Raw genomic sequence first — 20,154 nt, 5'->3', positions numbered from 1 at the left:
ATTAGTTTTCTGAAGGCGTACAGCGACTTTTACATTCTTTTATCACAGTATTGTTAAACAAGAGGACCAGCTGCAGTTTTATGTCCACCGGTTGAGTTTCTCTTTGTTGCTTTGAGTTGGTACCAAGCCGCATAGTCCACCTTAAATGTTTGAATACATCATGATGAAATATATAACTTCTAGACACAATGAGGCTCCTCAAGCTGATCAAAGAGAGCAATTACCAGAACGTCCTTTGCTTTAGGGATGATGTGTGAATGTCACCGTTGGAGAGTCTTGTTTTTATCTCGGTTTATCTCCTCACACTTTGGTGTTAAAACAAAGAGATGCAGTCAGCTGGTGCTGTGGGAGTGATAAGAGAATACCTGCTGAGACACCCAAAGGGGTAGAAGAAACAGTGTGAAAATGAAAAAAGCCAGTCAATGAGACACACACACACACACACACACATCTGACAGTCGGGTTTCACACTCCACTTGACACGCTGACTGTCAAAGGATGAATCTGATTTATTGCAGCTCTCTTATGATATATGTCAAACATGAACCTCTAATGGCAAATTCTGAAAATAAACGATTTACTATTATTTCTTTTTAACGGCCAAATCAGTAATTTTTTGGGCCACATAAATTAGAAATATATTCACATGGATAACTGAAGTGTTAGAAATGAAAATGTGCATTTCTGAAAGGAACATGATTAAAAATTTAGGCCTGTTTCACTCTAGTTTTTAAAACATCACTGGTGTAAACAAACCTTTAACAACATCCCAGTGTTGCTAATATAGATTTAGTCCATGTTTATTTTGAGTCAGCCAATTTGCAGGTTCCAAAATTGTGTTTTTTACTTTTGGTAATGAGGCTTTTGATTATGTTTAGATAACAGAAAGGGCACAAAAAAGTATCCTGTGATGGGAATCTATGTCCTTTTGCTGCCAGTTCAAAAAGCCGGATTAAGTGTGTGAGGGGGTGCTGAGTATAAGCATACATCCTCCATCGTGAATGACAAACACTTGCTATTGATCGAGCTTGCCTCTTTTCTCAGACCAGCTGATACAAGGTAATTAATGACTCCATTTTCTCCTGTACCACGGACAACAATTGAGTTTCATACAGCAACACTAATGCTGCTCCACCACCAACCACCAGCCCTTCACCCAAAGGAGCTGTATTAAAAAAAAAAAAAGCCTGTGCTAAAATACCGATGGAAGGAAAAACACATGTGGTTGGAGAAAAAAAACTGATTCCCTCATAAATGTTACACAAAGCTAAAGTCAATATATTTTAGTGGTGAAACTCACATATACTAACCCACCAACACACACCTTCCTCTCTACACACACACACACACACACACTCATACCCAATTGCAGTTCCCTATTCCATTCTCTCCGTGGATCTATTTCTTGGTGCGAGTCGGGTTCATCCTCTGGCCTCAGCCATTGAAAAAAGGTCAAGCAGCCGAGCAGAATGGCAATAACGCCCCTGAAATGGTACCATCAGTGGAACATGATTGATCAATTGAATTCCATAGCACAGAAAAATGTGGGATTAAGTAGAGTATTATACGCACAATGAGTTGAGGCATGATGTTCATTCCAAGTTCATTTCGCCTCCCTCCTCTGCTGGCGGATCAGGCAATCAATAGCGGCCTTGCATATCATATATCACCGCTGGCTCGCCCAGGAGAGAACATAATCTGCTGCAAATTTAGAATGACAGATTTGTACGGGAGCTGAAGCCCTCATCCGCTGTTGGCGGTGGGGTATAGGGAGGAAAGGGAGGGTGGCGGGAGGGAAGCGGTGGAGTAGAGGTTCCTGGGATGCTGGCTGGAGGTTTTAGCTGCTTTTTTTTTTTTTTTTTTCTTTCAGTGTTCAGGACTTGATGAGTGAGCAGAGGGGGAGCTGTAGCAGCGGCAGTGGGCTCCCCTAGCAGAGTTGATAGGGTCAGAGATCAGGAGAACGAGGGAAGCATAGGCTCATTTGTTTATATAGAGTGTGACCGAGAGAGGAAATGCATACGCTTGCCCTCGACGCCCCGTCCTCATTCGGCCCTGAGTGCCGTCCCCACTCCATTCTGTTTTCCAGAAGACAGGCAATATGTGGGGGATGGAGAGAGAGAAAGAGAGACAGAGAGAGGGAAGGGTAATATGTTCAGGAGGAAATAGTACAGTTAAATAATGGCTCTCCATTTCCCGCTGGCAGAATGAGAGGCTCTGTATGTAATCGCCAGCCCTACTTTCTCCTCCTGAAACACACGCTCTCCCTTACAAGTTTATATTTGCACTGAAGGTAATCCATCAATTACCATAGACCTATCACATGATGACCGTGCTGATGGTGGCCGTGAGGAGAGGTGGGGGGGGGGGGGGGGGGGGGCGTATGTGTGTGAGAGGAAGAGAGAAAAACAGAGAGGGAGATAAAAGGCAGACATGCTGGTGGGTCTCCCTGAATTTAATACTGCTCCTCATGCCATCACTCTCACACCCGTTGAGCTCAGGAACGTTCTCCTCATGCTTATCTCACATTGCTAGCCTGCTAGGATCATGTCAAGAGAAAAAGACAAGCCATGCCCTGATGCAGAATGTTGTTGCCCTCCCTTCCTCCTTCCTCCTTACATTCCTCCTCTCCTTCTTTCTCTAGATGGCTCCGATGGTTCAGGCCCTGGCAGCGACTCTCAGGGCAGCGTGGAGAGTTTAAGGAAGCATCTGCGAGCAGACGCCTTCACCCAGCAGCAGCTGGAGGCCCTGGACCGTGTGTTTGAACGTCCTTCTTATCCTGATGTCTTCCCCACTTCAGAACACATCAAGCCTGAACAGGTTGGCCGGACAGATTTCTTTCTAACGCTGACATTTTCAGCCCCACACTCACATCCTAGCTTCTTTTGTAGCTTCCTGTCTGTCCCTATGTTGTAGTAGCCAGCAGTAAAATAATTTACACTGATTTCTAACATTATATAGTGAATAAACTGGTAGATATTCTGACACTGGTGACAAAAAAGCTCTGCTCAACTTCTCGCTCACAGCAACCTACAAGCCTACAGCCTATTAGAGCGGATAACCTTTATTTACATTCATTAAACTGTTAAACAACACGAGACTATTAATTTTTCCATTGGAACTCTATGTGGGTGCCCATGCAGCCTTAGCTGTGCCCTAATTGAGTTCATTTTCATCTCTGCGCGATCGCGGGGAATTACAGCGGCGATAAATCAGAGGGACAGCCCCTCAGCCTGCTATACAGCCCCTAATGCAGCTAATTACCAAAGTGATTTCTACGGCAAGATCAATACCAAAACGAATTGGAAATGACTTGCAATAACAAAGAGTGGAGGAGAAGGTATTAGAAAGGCGAGAGGAAGGTGGAGGAGGGGAGAGAAAAACGGCGTCGGAATGGTCCAGAAAAATCAGTTTTAATTTAATGTAATATTAATCAGGCCGCTTTCCACTCTTTCTGTGCACCTCCTTTTTTCTTCCTGTTTCCAACACCCCCTCCTTTTCTTAAACTGGTGAAAAGGTGGGATATTAGGCTATTAGGGGCTTGTCTGGTGTCTGCGTCAGGGCATTAAAAAGCCATTTTGAAGAGGCCAGGCTGAATAGGCCTCATCCCTCCCACACTTCTGGCAGCCATGTGGTCAGGTCATTCAGGCCCCTCTGTGCTTGCCACTCGCCCTCCGCCCAGCCCTGCCCAGCCCTGCCCACAGCCCATCTGCATGACAAAATGGCTCTTGTGCTGCTGAGGCCCAGCGGAATAGAGAGGAACATCCAGCCTAGTGCCAGGGAACAGTTGTAAGCAGACAATTAGAGTTTATCTGGTATAGAGGCAGACAAGACTGGGGTCACCAGCTTGCCCCTGTGGGACCCCGTCCCATTGAGACAAACAGATGCACACACGCAGATACAAACACTCGCAGACACAAATGTGCGCAGACACACTTATCCTTTTAAAGAGTCAGGTCAGGAAGTGTCATCTCATTAACAAACAGGATTCATCACAGATGCTAGCATAGTCTTAATCTGAGATTAAAGTGAATAAATACTAAAGAGACTGGTTGGTAGTTGAGCCTCACATGAAGTTTTCTTGTGCAGCACAGTAGACTACTGCATTTTTTTCACTGAGAAATTGGAAACATGGAAGACGGCTGCAGCTGTACAGTATGTTTTAATATGAAGTTTAAAAAATGACTCATAAAAGTATGAAAGGCACACAACAATATTCATTATTTTATCATTTTATTAACCCAGTTTTATGTGTTCATCCTGGCGGCAAAGCAAAAAGGTTGATTTTGAGGTTGTACTCGCCTTTAAAAAAACACACACACACACACACCACATGTCTCTCCTGTAACAAAGCCCTGAATGTCTCCTCCCTTGACTGGTCACAGGGATGACTGCAGTGGAGCACAAAGAGCCAGCTGACACCCCGTCCTTTCACTCCTCTCCCAATCCCTCTCTCATCCCACTCTCCCTTTCTGCCTTCTCCTCAGACAAGCCCTAATGCATGCATACATCATGGGTCTTGGTAAAGCACAGGGAGCGGGGACGGGACGGGTTGAGAGGGGGTGGTGTTGTTCACAGGAAATATTCAGAAGAAAACACAGTGAGAGGATCACAGACAGCTTCCTCAGATACACCAGGGGGTTATCTTCTGACATATCTCACATATCGTTACTTCAAACTCCGGAGATCTGCCGCAAATCTGTAACCCAAAGAGGGCTTGCATGTAGCAGAGCAGTGATATTAACCAGATCATGGCACAGTATGGTGGAATGTGAAATCATTTCATATATAGACTATGAATTTCTGTTCACAGGTGCATCTCTCCGCTGACGTATTTTCGCATTTGTTGCATATTCATCCACAGGCGAATGAGTACTCTCTCCCATCCCTGAACGCTGGCCTGGAAGACGTGAAGCCGAGCCTCTCCACCAGCGCCAGCTCCGACCTCGCCTCCAGTGTCTCCCAGAGCTACTCTGTTGTGACAGGTACAATCTGACTCACGCTACATTGATCCCTAAAAGAACACACATCTCTGCAGCTGGTCGGAGACATCTAGTCGAGCTTACAGGACTCAGTGTTCAGAACACAAACACAGTGTAAAAAAAAAAAAAAGTCAAAAAGTTAAGTCAAATTTAATGATCAGAAGAAGCATTTACTAGCATTTACTAATAATATACCTACAATATATTAACAAATAATATGGATCATTTCTTTTAGATTTTTTCATTGTGCGTAATATTCTCAGGGATGAAAGTATTAAAAAAAATAAAACTCCATAAATTTAGAATAAATCTTTTTTATTATTATTATTTTCTCAAAATTGGTCAACTGAGTGGACTGAGTATTGGAAAAAAAATATCACAATAAGCTACCACTTATAGAAGATATTGCATCATTATGGACTCATCAGAGTTTTGACTGTCACTTCCTGGTGGCGTGCACATCTTTCCAGCAATATATAAAATCCTTATCACCAAATGAAAAAGCTCATTCATGGCACCACTTTTTTTTTTTTTTTTTTTTTGAGGCACTCTGTGTGTTTATTTCCAGAGCGAGGTGATATATCATCTGAGCCCATTAAATCCTACAGGCCTTTCACACGCTGCTCCTAACTGGCTATTGTGTTAGCCTGGATTGGCCTGCTAACAGATTGACTGGGAGCACTTCTCATAAGAGACAGCTGCTGTTCTCGCCGCGACACGACGTTGTCATCAAAGGCTATGATAGCCTGTTGATTGACAGCGGCTGGAATGGTACCGTGGCTGGCTGGCTGCCTCATGCTGTGGAGAGAGTGAGGGAGAGAGAGAGAGAGAGAGAGAGAGAGAGAGAGAGAGAGAGACCCAGATACAGATCAGGCACAGGCAGTTAAAGAAACACTGAAATTACAGTTTTTTTTCCAACTTAAGAAGTGGCTGCTGTTTTCAAGAGCAACTTCCACCGAGAGCCAACAGGTAATGGCAGATGCAGTGTATTGAATATCGTGTAGTATTAACTATCTGTATCATATAACCCACACTAACCCACCCTGTATTGCACACTGGCTTCTTTTGCTCTGCTGTCGAGGTAGATGGCCGCCTGGTTAATTGAAATATTGTTTCATTGTGGCTGCTGAGGCGCTTTCCCAGGAGAGGTTAGGTTTACTGATGGCCACACTGACTGGAGAATAATATGCCAGCCTTTTAATAAAACGCCCATAATTATGCAGTGGGCATCAAAGTCAATGAGTCTACTGTGGTGTGTCTGTATGTGTGTGTGTGTGTGTGTGTGTGTGTGTGTGTGTGTGAAAGAGAGAGAGAGAGAGAGGGAGAGGGAGAGAGAGTAAGTAAAGAGGAGGACAGCATGATTGAAAACTGCAGTGGCCCTTCTCAAATGATCCCTATAGTCCAGCCCTGGACCCAGGCACAGAGCTATGGGAAAAGAAAGACCCTTTTTTTATTCCTGAATATGTGGGAGGTAAATCTGCCCCAGAAAGTTGGGCCTCAGGAGAAGAAAGGTGTGTTTTTGTCTTTTATGCTGGGCTACTCCTATGAAAGCGGTCTCGCTCTGGGGAGCACACTCATAGCAGGTGGCCTCCAAGCCACCTGGGGGCCTGGGGCCTCCTAAAGCGATACATGGGAGGGCTAAAGATTGCATAATGAGGAGGAAAACTAACAAAACTTTAAGCGGAATATGACAACATACTTTGTACAGCCATTAAAAAGAGTGTCTGAGTATTCTGAGCTCCAAATTAAACTCAGAAGTAATATCCAGTAAACTTTTATTACTTAATTTTCACGACTATGCAAAGTAATGCATGAAGCATTTGATTGGTTGTAGGTTGTTAGTGTATAATATTATTTTTTCTGCCATTAGCAAACCCTGTAAATAGGAATGTATGCCAATGCTGAAAAAATGCTAAATTGCCTTCTTCACTTAGGCTGAGATCCAATTATCAATAAATTATGCTCTCATACTGGATGGCGCGACGAGATTATATTCATTCTTTAAATGTTTTCTGCTCCCAATTAAAATTCATGCAGTTATTGATCTTGTTGATTTTTATGTCCTGAAATTTGCATAATCTATTAAAGATGAATGATTAATGAAGTGCTCAGCTTTGCATTCCAAGGGCGCTAGCGAAAGCAATGTCGGCCCTCTTTTGTGTCCCCTGTTTACCCTAATGTGTGAAAGACATGGTTACCTAGGAAGGAGGGCTAGATTTTCAATGTTCAAATTAACCTCATTGTAGATTAAGCCAAATTGAGCGCCATCACATATTCGCCTCTTACCTTAAAATAGAACATATTTGACTGGATCAGAAGTAAATGGAGCACGTCGTTTGAGTGTACACAAGCCGTTGAAAAGCTGTTGTACTTGTGTGTCTGTATCTAGCAGGTGAACACTGTGAACTCTTTAGTGCGTCCAAACATGTCATGATTCACCCCTGGACTCTGGCTTTGGTCCAGCATTTGTATGTCTGCACAGTTGTCTGTTAATAACTGAACAGAGAGAGCAACACACAGTAGCCTGCAGATCCTGTGTATTCTAACCACTCTAGTCTTGAAACATGCTTTATATTTAGTATAATATAGTACTACTTATCCGTAGTTAAATAGGGTTATGCCCAATGAGAGTTTAGTGGTCTCTGTGCAGGCTGTGCTCGATAATCACTCTCACCAGAGCCTGTAGGGAGGCTGAGTGTAAATGGGCACCCCTCTGACCTACTACACCTCTAGCAGATGTGAAGATCCAGTGCCTTTCCATCTGTCTTCATATCTATCTGTCTTTCTCACCTATCTATTTCTCTTTCTCCCTTTGAGTGAAAAATGACGAAACTACAGACGAGAGCGTGCAGGTGAAAAAAAATAACATTTGTATTGAAATTAATCTAAGCTCAAATGTACACCACACTCTGAGCCTATTTTACGACTTGGCATCACCAGCTACTCTCTGCTGGGTGGCAAACAACAAGCAGCCACCTAACCTGCGGTGCCTGGTGTGTGGCCTGGTGACAAACGGCTTGTCTCAGCTCACTTAACACCCCCAGCCCTGAGCTCGGAAATTAATGTTTATATCAACCCCCCACAATAGCAAGACTAACCTTTGAGCACACATTTGATAATGAATTACTTTAAACATGTGGATGGGGGAATTCAAGCTATTTGGCCCCACAAATATTCTTTACTCACTCACAATTGGATGCAGCCTTTGACAATCATGCTTTTGTCCCTTTCTCGTGTAAGTGGTTATAAATTACCACCTCTACAATGCAGGAAAGCAAAGGCAGAGGTTTAACTGGCTGTACTTGAAGCAAACATGACTGTGGCCCTGTTGAGGTGAATTTAACATTCAGTTCTCTGTAGACTTGTCTTGTTTTGCTGTGATTTTCAACATACAGACGGAGTGAAAAGTTCTCTGCAGATTGAACGTCAGCCTTTGGAAACAAGAGTTTTGCCAGTAAATGGTTTGCGCACCAAAGTTCCTTGGTGTACGCTTAAAAATGAATTGCTCACTTGAGAGAAGGCTGTTGCAGCTATATCCGGACACATCACTCTGAGGACTGTTGTAGGTCCTTAACAGTCCATTTCTATGGTTGATGGGGTCTGTAGACGTGGTATCAATGGTGAAGCAGAGACAGATGTTGGAGAACTCTATAGCGTCTCCACTCTCTCAGAGATGTGTTTGCTGGGTAGAAGAGTCCCCAAGGACCCTGAGTTTATCTTCCATCTCCATCATCAAGGCCTGTGATTTGACAGGCTCCCTTTACCCAGGCTCTGCCTCGTCTCCAGGACAATAAGCAACACCATGTCTGATTAGTTTCAGAGTTCAGTGGTCTTGAACGCAGCGTTTGTATCAGCTGTTGTTGCATCGTAACCCCTGTCTGTTTGACAACGGTTGCTCAAGCGCTGAGAAAACAGAAGCCTACAGTAGTATGCAGGAAGTCTCAGATAGAGTGTAAACAGGCTCAGCCTGAGCTTCATGTTTGGTGCCCTTAGTATCATCCAAGTTCAGATTCATGTCCTAGAAGTTAGGTGGCCCATTGTCACCCTGATATTCTGTAGCTGTGTGAGCAAGGTTCACTCTGAGGTGATAGACACATGTTCCACTTTTCAAAACTGTGACAATGATTTGATTAAGGTCTATTAAGGTCAGGACTTTTAGGGTATTTATGTCTTTTTACCATTGGTTTCCAAATCTTTTTTAGCATGTATGGCTGCTGGAAGGTTGTCCTCCAATGTGGCCTCTTGGTTGGCTGTGAAATTCCTTCTAAATGGTTTAGGTTTGCTATGAACTGATCTAGGTGTATGTTGAATATTGTGCTTTTATGGTGTTTCTGACAGAGGCCAACCACTTACAACTAACACTGCTGTATTGTCTTGTATTAATGAATGCCTGCTTTTTTCTGAAGTCGACTGGGCTTTTGAAAGCTGTTTTAACTTTAAATACTTTCGCTATAATTAACTGAATAGCAGAACTGAGCCGTTTGCAATCATTCCCATATACAGACACTGTCTCCAATAAAATTTATGACATACATATATTTGTACAGTGCATGTGACAAATTTATGGTCCACCCAATTAAATGCAAAGCCCACTCATTATAATATTTCTGTTCACGCCAGGGATTCATGGCAACTATTCTTTTTAATGATTTGATCATAAGTCAGAAATATGCATTGTACATTTTGTCGTTTCTGCGATAACAATGGTATTTGTCTAAATGAGATGAGGGTATTCAGTGTAATTACAGTACCTCTGTCTAAATCAGCAGCTACAGCTGTCACAAAGACAAAGAGAGAGAAAGAGATTTGGAGAACCTGCAACAGATTTCTATGGGAAAGCAGACAGTTACATTGCCTGATTCCCTGGAATTAGGTTCATAGGGCTAAACAGGGTTGCTTCCCCCTTGCATAGAACAGCCCTTATCTTAATGAGGAATTGCAACACACAGTCCTGTTGTAAAACAACAATGATGGGGGAAGCAGCTAATGAGGCTATCATGGTGTCGGGAAAGAGCCATCTCTCCCTAAAGGCCCCAGCGAACAGTGCAGGCTCTGCAGCAGACGTGGAAAGGCCGGAGACAGAGCTCACATTGATTTACATAGGTTCGAGAGGCAGAGCCGGTGAAATGAAAGATGCCAAGACTCATCAGCCAAATTAGATCAAAGTGTAGAGTTTTGAACTGTCTGCAGGCCGATTGTTTGGTTATTTGTGGGAGTGATTTTGTTGTGAGAAAGCAGCCGTGAGATTATGTTGTTTGTTTACCCAAAACCTTGGGGAAATTTTTTACGCATTTGAGCTTGATTGATCAGGCGCGATGTGGTGTTGCAACATTTCACTGGTGTATGTTTCCACTTAGCGGAATGAATTACTGCTGGATGCATATGAGATTATTATTATAAGCTATGTAAATGAACAAATCAACTGCTAAAGACTGTTATCTGCTCAGAATTCATATGAATCCATGTGTCTGGTCTTGAGTTGGTAAAAGACAGGAAGTTAATGTACAGTAGGCTAGCAAGTGGACTCCTTGTGGTGTTCCTCATCTTTTGGGCTTCCTTTAATTCATACCACAAACCTGCTAAGGATTGGGACCCTCTCTGTGTTTGATTTATCGCCCTCTGGCTATGTACATGACAAATCTAAAAACGTCTGCTGTGACAGATCTGATTTGTTTTTCCCTCTGTACTGTGGTTTACCGTTTATGTTTTTTGACATTTAGAAAGCTATACAACATCCATCCCACCATACATCTGAGTGACTGAAGTGAATGTATGTATGTACAGTGTGTCTACATTATATCTAGTTTTTTTCCTTTTCTTTTGTTTCTGCCTGGCAGACTCTCACTCATCATATCCACCTTCCATGTGTGTAAAGCGGGAGCCCCATGAGGCATCCTTTGCCCCCTTCACCCCCTCCTCTGTTGGGGACTCTGCTCTAGCTGACATCTTGCCCCACCAGTCCAGCCTCTCTGTAGATGCCTCTACTCCCAGCTACCCTGCCCATGCCCACGGCCCCTGCCACAGCCAGTATGCCAGCCAGCCCTTTATAGCAGGTACAATTTTACCCATAAGGCCTTGTACCAAGATCAACATTCAACCAAGCTCACGCTGTTCTGTTTTTTTTTATTTATTTATTTAATTAATTTAACTCTGTGTTTATATAATTTAGCAATTCTAAAAATACACAGCAAATAAAATTCATGTTGAAAAGCCATCAATCCCATCATGCTTTGTGGCTTTACTCTTGTGTATACAGGAGCAAAACTGACTGCCCCTCATTAACAGCGACTGCTCTCTCCCCCTTTTCACCCTGCTTTTCTCCAGCTCTGACCCCTTGCTCATCTCTTGGGTTAACAATAGACCTCCAGGTCCTTCCAGCCTCGTGACTGGCCCGAGGTCTGGGGGGCCAGGCCAGGCCAAAAGTGGGGAGGGGAGGGGACTGGGGGGACACAGAGGCAGAGATGTAGGGCTGATGCTGGGGCCTACTTTGGAACCCATAACTCCCTGTCCTGTGTGCCCCTTCATCCAGACAGGCCCGGTGCTGTCACTGTTAATTACAGAGCTGAATGTGGAGCAGAGAGCAGAGAGAGCTCTCACTGGCCTGATGCTCCTGTCAGACAGTGGTACATTAATGGTGCAGCAGTTGCAGACAATTTCATAAAAATAACTGAAACTTTAACTTTCCTTTTGATTGTGATTTGAGTGACAGACTGGTGACCTGTCCAGGGTGCACCCAGGCTCTCACCCACTGCAGGGATAGGCCTCAGACCCCTTCAACCCCAGAGAGGATAAGCACTTCAGAAAATGCATGGCCAACATGTAACTTCAGAAAATATAATGTCTTGTTTACAAAATAGGGTTCAGGGTCCAGAGGAGAAATTACCCCCGCTCAAAACAAGTGTATGGAAAAAATGATCCAATTACTACAATGACAGACTAAATTATCAACCCTGTCTCCTATAAATTAAGTTTACATATGGAAATGATGCTGAGCTTATCAATAAAATGTTCACTGACAACATATCTCATTTGTTTTCCTACAGTATCCACACTCACAGGACAATATCTGCTCATAGCATAACTGAGGACCATTAAACTTTTTTATGGTCACATTTAGGTTAAGGAAAGATTATGGTTACAAAAAGTCCGCAATGACTTCGACCACAAGATGAAATGTGGAAACTTTATTGACATTTAAATCAAAATATTTCTTCCTTAACCAAAGTGCTTTTGTGTGTTCGACCATCCTTGTAACTGTTTTCCTCCTTTGTGCCTGCAGGTCGAGACATGGCCAGTACCACCTTACCTGGCTACCCGCCGCATGTCCCCCCCACAGGACAAGGCAGCTACCCCACCTCCACACTCGCTGGAATGGTTCCTGGTAGGTGACACTGTTCCCTTTTTTATGATGCTATTAATTTCACCAGATAGTCCCCCACAGTTGATCTTGTTTAAACAACTTGAGGTCACCTTAAGCTAAACAGGTAGTAATGCTCTTCTGTCATGTAATGCTTTTCTTTAACAGTACACATTTTTACTAAAAACATACACTAACTCCCAGTCACTACTGGGATAGTGAAGAAAGTTTAAATCATTGCACTAGACTCGCAGGATTGAAGAGAGCTTGTTATAGCTTTGTTAGACTGCGCTTAGTGTGTGGTTAGCATCTGCGGATGAGGACATTAGATGAACTCGATAGGCGATCACCACAATCAGTGGCCGTGAGATAGGACAGTTCCTCTCAGTTACACTCCAGCTCCCAGCGCTCATTACCCTCGCCGTGTCCACACAGCGCACTCTCACCAGCTCCGTCGATAAACACTGCTTTTGCTCCTCTCCTCGCCTCCCCGGACACTCAGGGCTGCAGAGCGTATCTCTTTCCCCTCTACTTAACCTGCAGTTCAGGTTCACAGCAAACAGTTAAGGGTCAAAACACAGAGGCGTGGAGGGCCTGTAAATATTTAAATCACTATCTCTCTCAGGGATGAGCTCCAGTTACACGACCAGCAGTGAGGATGCTATAGCTGCCAGTGCGTGTAGATCTCTCCTCCAAACAACTGAAAACACAATTCCCTTTATTGCTCCAAGACATGTACCTTTCACTCGATAATCAAAGCAGGCGTGCAGTATTTACAAGTGAGCTTAGTGTGCAAGATAAACATGGAGGTAAAAGATGATATTTCAAATCAAATTAAGAAAATTAGTTTTGCTTTACTGGATTATATGCCACTGGATATACTCACTCAAAAATACATACCAGCACACAAACACAAATGCCTTCTTAATCCTGGCATTTTCTTTTTTTTTTTTTTTTTAAATCTGGTGGCGAATGACCAAGATTTAGTGACTGGCCCCAAACACTGTTAAAGCAAAGGCCATTTTTCAGCAGCTTCATATAAAACCCAGCCTTTATAGTCTCATAAAAGAAAGAAACCTGTGGACCCACAGCATCGCTCTCTGACATCCCCACAGCCTCCCGTCCTTTCCAGCGCGACCTGCACTGGAGGACAAAGAGAGAAAGAGAGTCTCAGAGAACCTATTAGGGAGTTTTGAAGCGAGGCATCATCACTTAAAAGCAGCGGGGGGGAAAGCGCTGAAGTCCTCACTTAAGGAAAGAATAGAGGAAATCCTAAAGACTAACAGAGGATTCACAAAACAATCAATTCACCTGTAGGGACTGTGGAAACAAGCTATACAAGCAGCTGGGACACATATGCTTCAAAAACATTTATGTGTGACAAGTACTGTAATGCAAATTGGTGAAAAGGCCTTTTTTTACTAATTAATATTGTCACTCATTTCAGTTTGTTAGCTCTTTGCTAATGATTGTTTTTATTGATTTGTTCTCTAGGAGGGGACTTTTCTGGGAACCCTTACTCTCATCCACAGTACACCACTTACAATGAAGCATGGCGGTTCAGCAATCCAGCATTACTAAGTAAGTGACTTTGTCTTATATAATAAAAACATTAATGAACTTTGATCTGACATAAATTAAAGTCGTATTCAAAAATGGCTCCATGTATTCTCTGTCTTTGGGGCTTTAAACAAGTGTCTTACGTGAAGTTTGACCTCATGGTTTCCAACGGCTCGTTCTTCTGTTAACTTTCAGGTTCCCCTTATTATTATAGTGCCGCATCCCGTGGCTCCGCACCTCCCACTGCTGCCACTGCCTACGACCGCCACTAGTTACCATGGAAACCAGCTCAAACTGCAGGGCCAGGGCTTTGGCCTCCATATTGCCCCCGTCTGAGAAACACTGAGGTCAAAGGGAAGCGAGGTGGAATCCTAAAGGAAACCCCCCCCCCCCACCCCCGTGATGTTTTGTGATGTGGAGGAAGGATCAACAAAGGTTGACGCCGGTGCATCTAGCCCAGCTCCAGCGTTAACACACTTTGGGCTAAAAGTGGCCCAATGGGCGTTCAGAACTCACCCATCATGCCCTCACTCTCTCACAGGCCTGAACATTTCAAGATTGACTTTAAGAGATTATATAAATATATATATTATAAAATATAAATTGAAGAAAAACAGTGTGAAGAATACCATGTGGAAAAAATGTTGTGGGTTTTTATTTTTGTTTCTTTGTTGCTCTTGTTGTTGTTGTTATTTTATTCATGGATCCTCACATTCCTTTACGTCAAGAACTGCAGTATTTTTCTGCTGTAAAGAGAGAAGTCCAGGGGAGATGACAATGGTCCCATAGCTTAATGATGCAGCGACTTGAACCAGTGTTGTGGGGCCCCTCTGACACTTAATGAGATCCTGGCCCCACATTGTAGGGCGGGCTTTACTCTGGTGCTTTGACTACATCTTCTGCTCCCATTTTTCCACCTAAGTTATCAGATAAAGACAGCATGTCCTACAACGTTTACTCACCCTGTATGGACCAATGGCAACATCACGCTCCCTGTGGCAATCAATCAGATGTAAAAAATGTAAATCAGTTTTCAAAGTATTACAAATGCGGTGACCATAAACTCAAAATGGTCTTACCAGAATTTTGAATACTTTAAATTATTTTTTTCTGTCACTATTTTTTAATGTAAAAAAAAAAAAAAAGGTATCAAAGATTTTTCAGAATAGTTGTCACATTTCCCTCATTTTCCAGTCACATTCATGTCCATGCATGATCGTCCTTCGCTCTTTTTTTGCACTATAACCTCAGCTTATTTGATTTATTTGGTACATTCACATAAGATTAAGCTTAATTAGCTTACCATGGTGAAGCATAAGTTTCAAATATGTTATGTTTTTGCTGTAAAAACACAAAGCAGACAGACAGACAGACATGTTTTTGTGTGAACATCTTTTACAGAGTGAAAGCGATGCATTCACGTTTCTGAAGATATTGTAAGCCATAGCTCTTTGGCTACATGAACAAATCCTTCCAATTCTCCTGGGTTATACTTCATTCAGCTATTTAGTCATACCACTAGATGCCTACACAGTTTAGAAAGCTGTACGCAGTTGAGCGAACCGACTGTAAATTAGCTTCAACAATTGCCTTACAAACCTGTTTTTTCAACTTAAATTCATGCCTGTTCAATGAAATTAATTGCCTTTACAAACACACGTCCACCACCCTCCTTGAGTTACGTTCAACTCTCCATAGGGACTGAAAGGAAACACTGATTCAGTTTGCTTTTTGGAAAATATTTTGTGAATGTACTTTTAACTACATTTGCCAAAGACTTAGTTTGATATTTAATATTTTATTTACAGTATATGTATGCATAAGTAAAGCAGTATTATCTTTTAAATGCGTAGTCAACACTGAACATGTATGTCGTGACTTCTCAGCAGGCGAACATCATGATGCATATGACTGTAATGAAAACGGTGAAATTCAGTGACTCAATATTCCAACAGTTTGCAACAGTTGCTGCTTTGTAGAATGATTTGTGAATAATGTGAAGACAATTCTTCTCTGTAAATAATATCACACACACCATCGCAGTATCATACTAATGTACTGGCTCCCTTTGTAGATATACAGACTGAAAAAAAAAACATGCATTACATTTGTGTCTTAATGTAATGTTGTGCTCTGAGGAAATGCACAACTACTATATAACCTGTGGCTGAGACAGTAGCAGGTTTCAGATGCTAACATCACATAGGCTGTCTTTGTCATTTTATTTTATTTTCATGATATTGTCATGATGATGTTTTATGTCACTATGCAATGAGTTAAATGGCTTTCTGTATCATCTTTTGTTGTTGGGCTCCGAACAAGTAAAACCCAGTGAAAAACAGCATAAAAGTTAAGACGTTCAAAAGACCTTCAGTGTGAAATGGTTTCTCTCTAGTTTCTCACTTTTCTTCCACAAATTCCCTTAAATCAAGACGCGATCAAACTGAAGTCCTTGGCAACAATCAAAGATATTGTCCTGTTTGCTGTGAGTAGATGTCGTGATCATTATGTTAATCCAAATTACAGTCATCTGTGCCTCCATGTATAGAAACACATCCACGCTTATTCCCGGTCACCCATTTCTCCTCCCTCTCTCCACTCGATTCCTTCTCTCACTCCTTCCGACCTCTCAACCCCTGCTACCAATACAACTTTTTAACGCAAGGCATCCAAGATGAAGTTTACTTTAATTGTACACAAGCAACTACATCCTCTGGTACCAGGGTTAACTGTCATCGCTGAGGGCCCCAGAAAACAGAGAAACAGACTGCGTTCCTGCTCTTCAGGAGAGCCTCTCCTCTACAAATTGCACATGGGATTTGCCTATTTCTGTCTACATGTAGCTGGACATATCTGAAGATGAAACGCTGGCACAGAGTGCAAGCCACGTCATTCAGGCGAAGTCATTGCTTTAGGAAGCGGAGCACCTCTGAGGGAATGGGTCTTCTGCTGTTGTAAAGATGATACAGGAGATGTGTCATGGACATAAAAAGGATTTCTGATGAAAATCTATACGGAAAGCCTTGTGGCCTCAATCATTGTTCAGTTTCAGTTCTGTTCCAATTCTTTTTGTGCACATGAGAAATAAATTCTTTTATATGTCAGTCGTTGACTCGGCGTCCCCCTCATTATTAACCCCATAAGAAAATGATTCAGAGTTCAAGGTTTCTGGTGAGCATTGCTGCTGCTGGTGGTATTGACGTTTGGTTTTATGAACAGTCAGGACCACAGGAGGCATTCATATTGGTTACAGCTCTCAAATATGAAAGACACAACAGCTGCACAACATATTGTTTGTGTGAATGAGCATTCAGATGTTTGCAGAAATGATATACATTATGATTCCTTTTAAAAGTAGTGGAAGAAGTGTTCAGTTAAAATAACAACTGCATTATGTTAATGCATGTGTGTGTGCAGGACAGAGAGAGGGAAAAAGAGAAAATAGAAGGGTGAGACAAATAAGAAGGGAAGTTGGGAAGGCAGGAGAGCATTGCCCCGGCTTCTGACTCCAGTATATTTAATGATGCATCAGTTTCATCCTGCTATACCACACTGCTGCTGCCTCGCTTCCTCTCTGACTCTCTGCTCTGAAACCCATCCAGTTGTAATTCAATTTCTCTGCTTCCTCTGCCTATTGTTTATTTCATGGATCCCCTGTGAAGCATCAAAAGATGCTGTTTCTGTCAGCCCCTATCTGTCCTATGTGTTTGTCATTCAGGCCTTGTTAAAAGATAAAAAAAAAACACACACCCACACATACACACTAACACTCCCTCTTCTCCCAGCTGAGAATTCCCAGTGGTAAAATTATTCCATTTAGATGGGAACTTTTTTGTCACTACCCTGTCTAAATTGGCATATCTGGCTCTCTCGTAGAAACCAATAAACTGTGAACCCGGATGCATCTGTCAGTCAAGCTCATCTTTACTTTAGCGGGCCAGATGACAACAACAGGAGAAGACACACACACACACGCACACACACACACACACACACACCAGCAGAATGGGACGCACTGATTGGCTCTCATCAGTTAGGCATTACGAAAAGCACCTGTCATCCTCGGGGCTTCTCAAACCCCGCACGGAGAGGCCCTGCCACGGGGGCCAATGGGCCTCGTGCAAGATGTACTCAAACACTTCACCCTCATTGTCAACTTGGCGTGGTGATGCCCTACAGCTAGGCCTCTTTGGCATGATTCATGTCTGTCATTGGTAATATATACAGCAGAATAAGCCCATTTTAAAGAGCTGGTGGCTGGACACAGTCTGACGCAAGTCTTTGCAAATTTAAAGTTTTATTCAGACTTAAACATGTTGCATTGATTATCTGTATGTCTATATTTCGATAACCCTGACCACTGATGGTTGACAGCATTGGTGGAAAACAACATACATTTACTCCAGTACTGAACTCAAGTGCAATTTATTTTGTGGTATTTGTACTTCCTTACTAAAATACCAGTACTAGCGGTATATTTCCTTTGTATGCTACTTTGTACTTCAACTCAGGAAATATTCTACTTTTTACATTTATCTGACAGCTGTAGTTATTTGTTACTTTGCAGATTGATTCCATTAAAAATCATTTGACAAGCTCATAAAATACAACACTTGGATTGTTTTGTTTAAATAACTGTTGAAGACCCAAATTGGTCAAATTATCTGCATTTATTTAACAAAAAGCACTGGAGGAAGAAGACTGGAGGAAAAAAAAAGAATTAAAATTTGTGTAGCAGAACTTTGTTTTTTCTCTTCTTTCCCAGCTTTTCTTCCACATTTATCTTGTGACCCTTAAGACGAGGAACCACTTGTAAAACCAAGTGCACCTGGACACCTACAACAGTAACATGCTACTTGAATTGATGCATTAATATTAACAATCTAAAATTTTAATATTACATTTTTTAATTCTATATTTTATCATATTTACAACAGTTACATTTGACACTTTATTTACTTTTAGCTGATAATATTTAGTACTTTTACTAAACACAGTATTTTTACATTGTTGAATTGGTGTTTTTACTTTAGTATAAAGGTATTATAGGTACTTCTTCCACCAGTGGTCAACAGAGTGTTTCCTTTGAACAGACCAGACACTGACATGCTACAGTGAAAACACCTTGAATTCAATACATAATCATTGCCCTTTGTGTAAACATCCATGATCCGAGACTTGACGAATCTCGAGGTGCCACACGAGCACGGTATTGTTCAGACGACGACGACTGGTGGTGGTCTAGCTGTGACATCCTGTCATGTGCCTGCATGGGAGCCTGTCATCAGCCTCATCATGTGGCTGTCATAGTTGATGCTAGCGAGGGGAGAGGCCAACCCTTCTGTGTCAATCAACGAGCCCTCATTAGAAGCGGCTTTAATTAGTGGCTGCACGGGTGCAGTATTGTTCACAGCGCTGCCTTAGTTAACTGTGTTAATCCCAAATGGATTTGGGTTGAGAAGAGGCTGCAGTACAGTGGTCCAGTGGTATAATATGAAGCAACTTTATATGTTGCTTCTTTGAAAAGAGTTATTTCTAATGTGGTTTATACCGTGGAAGTAAATATAGGTGACTTAAATAGATAGAAAAGTGTCCCCAAAGAAGCAACCACGGATGAAAGGCTTTGGAAATTAATAGAAAGGTTTGTGAATATGTCCTTGTGAAAATAAATCATCATCTCATCCTAAGATTATTTCAGTGTAGCAGGGGAGTCAGAGAGTTCAAGCACAGTCTCTGATGATCCTGATCCTGACAGAACGATGATTATGAGGTTATTTTCACTGTCGGCGGGTGAGACCATCCAGGCGACAAGAACATGACTTTGTGATGTTTGTAATGAGTGAGCATTGATTGACTCAACACTGCCTAAAGAGGTTTCCTCCATGTTCAAGCTCAAAGGATGCTCGGGCTCTGTGCGCATCCTGTACTGTAGCATAGTTCGCAATTAGAATAATGAGCAGTCGGAGAGCTGTCTGGAGAAATGCAATTGCTGTGTTTCTCAACCCAGGCCTCATCTGCCAACTATATGCTATTATACCATTCCCATCCCTGTTAGATCAGTCACCAGTGTGGAGCAATTTCCCTTCAGGAGCTAAATTACCGTTTTGAATGGCCATTGTGCGACACATTGTGTAATTAAGCACTAAATATGCCTCGCTACCTGATTATGTCACTCTCCAAAAGAGCTGAGGAGCTGTGGGGCGAGGAATGGTGATCCTGTGTCTGTGTGGATACATCAAGTGGTGGGGAGGGGTTTCA

The 20,154-nt window shown here is 42.5% G+C and overlaps 1 protein-coding gene across 13 annotated transcripts in view; it reads left to right on the top strand.

Moving 5' to 3' along the window:
* pax2a (paired box 2a) overlaps positions 1 to 17,000 on the top strand; it is a 34,322-nt gene extending 17,322 nt beyond the window's left edge. For 5 of the 13 annotated variants that reach the window (XM_071480501.1, XM_071480508.1, XM_071480500.1 and 2 more), the window contains 5 exons: positions 2,642 to 2,817; positions 4,862 to 4,982; positions 12,259 to 12,360; positions 13,831 to 13,917; positions 14,111 to 17,000. In XM_071480501.1, the coding sequence (XP_071336602.1) occupies positions 2,642 to 2,817; positions 4,862 to 4,982; positions 12,259 to 12,360; positions 13,831 to 13,917; positions 14,111 to 14,232 (608 nt within the window). In that variant the 3' untranslated portion in view covers positions 14,233 to 17,000. Of the gene's footprint in view, positions 1 to 2,641; positions 2,818 to 4,861; positions 4,983 to 10,816; positions 11,222 to 12,258; positions 12,361 to 13,830; positions 13,918 to 14,091 lie in introns of those variants that run through there. The other 8 variants (XM_071480511.1, XM_071480506.1, XM_071480510.1 and 5 more) reach the window with 2 other exon arrangements.
* Positions 17,001 to 20,154: the final 3,154 nt, after the last annotated feature.

Source organism: Trachinotus anak, unplaced genomic scaffold, assembly GCF_046630095.1.
Source record: "Trachinotus anak isolate AG129_WGS33_773 ecotype Australia unplaced genomic scaffold, CSIRO_AGI_Tana_v1 ptg000007l, whole genome shotgun sequence".
NCBI lineage: Eukaryota > Metazoa > Chordata > Actinopteri > Carangiformes > Carangidae > Trachinotus > Trachinotus anak.
The sequence above is the reverse complement of the archived record's forward strand: the minus strand, read 5'-3'. Positions and strand labels throughout refer to the sequence as shown.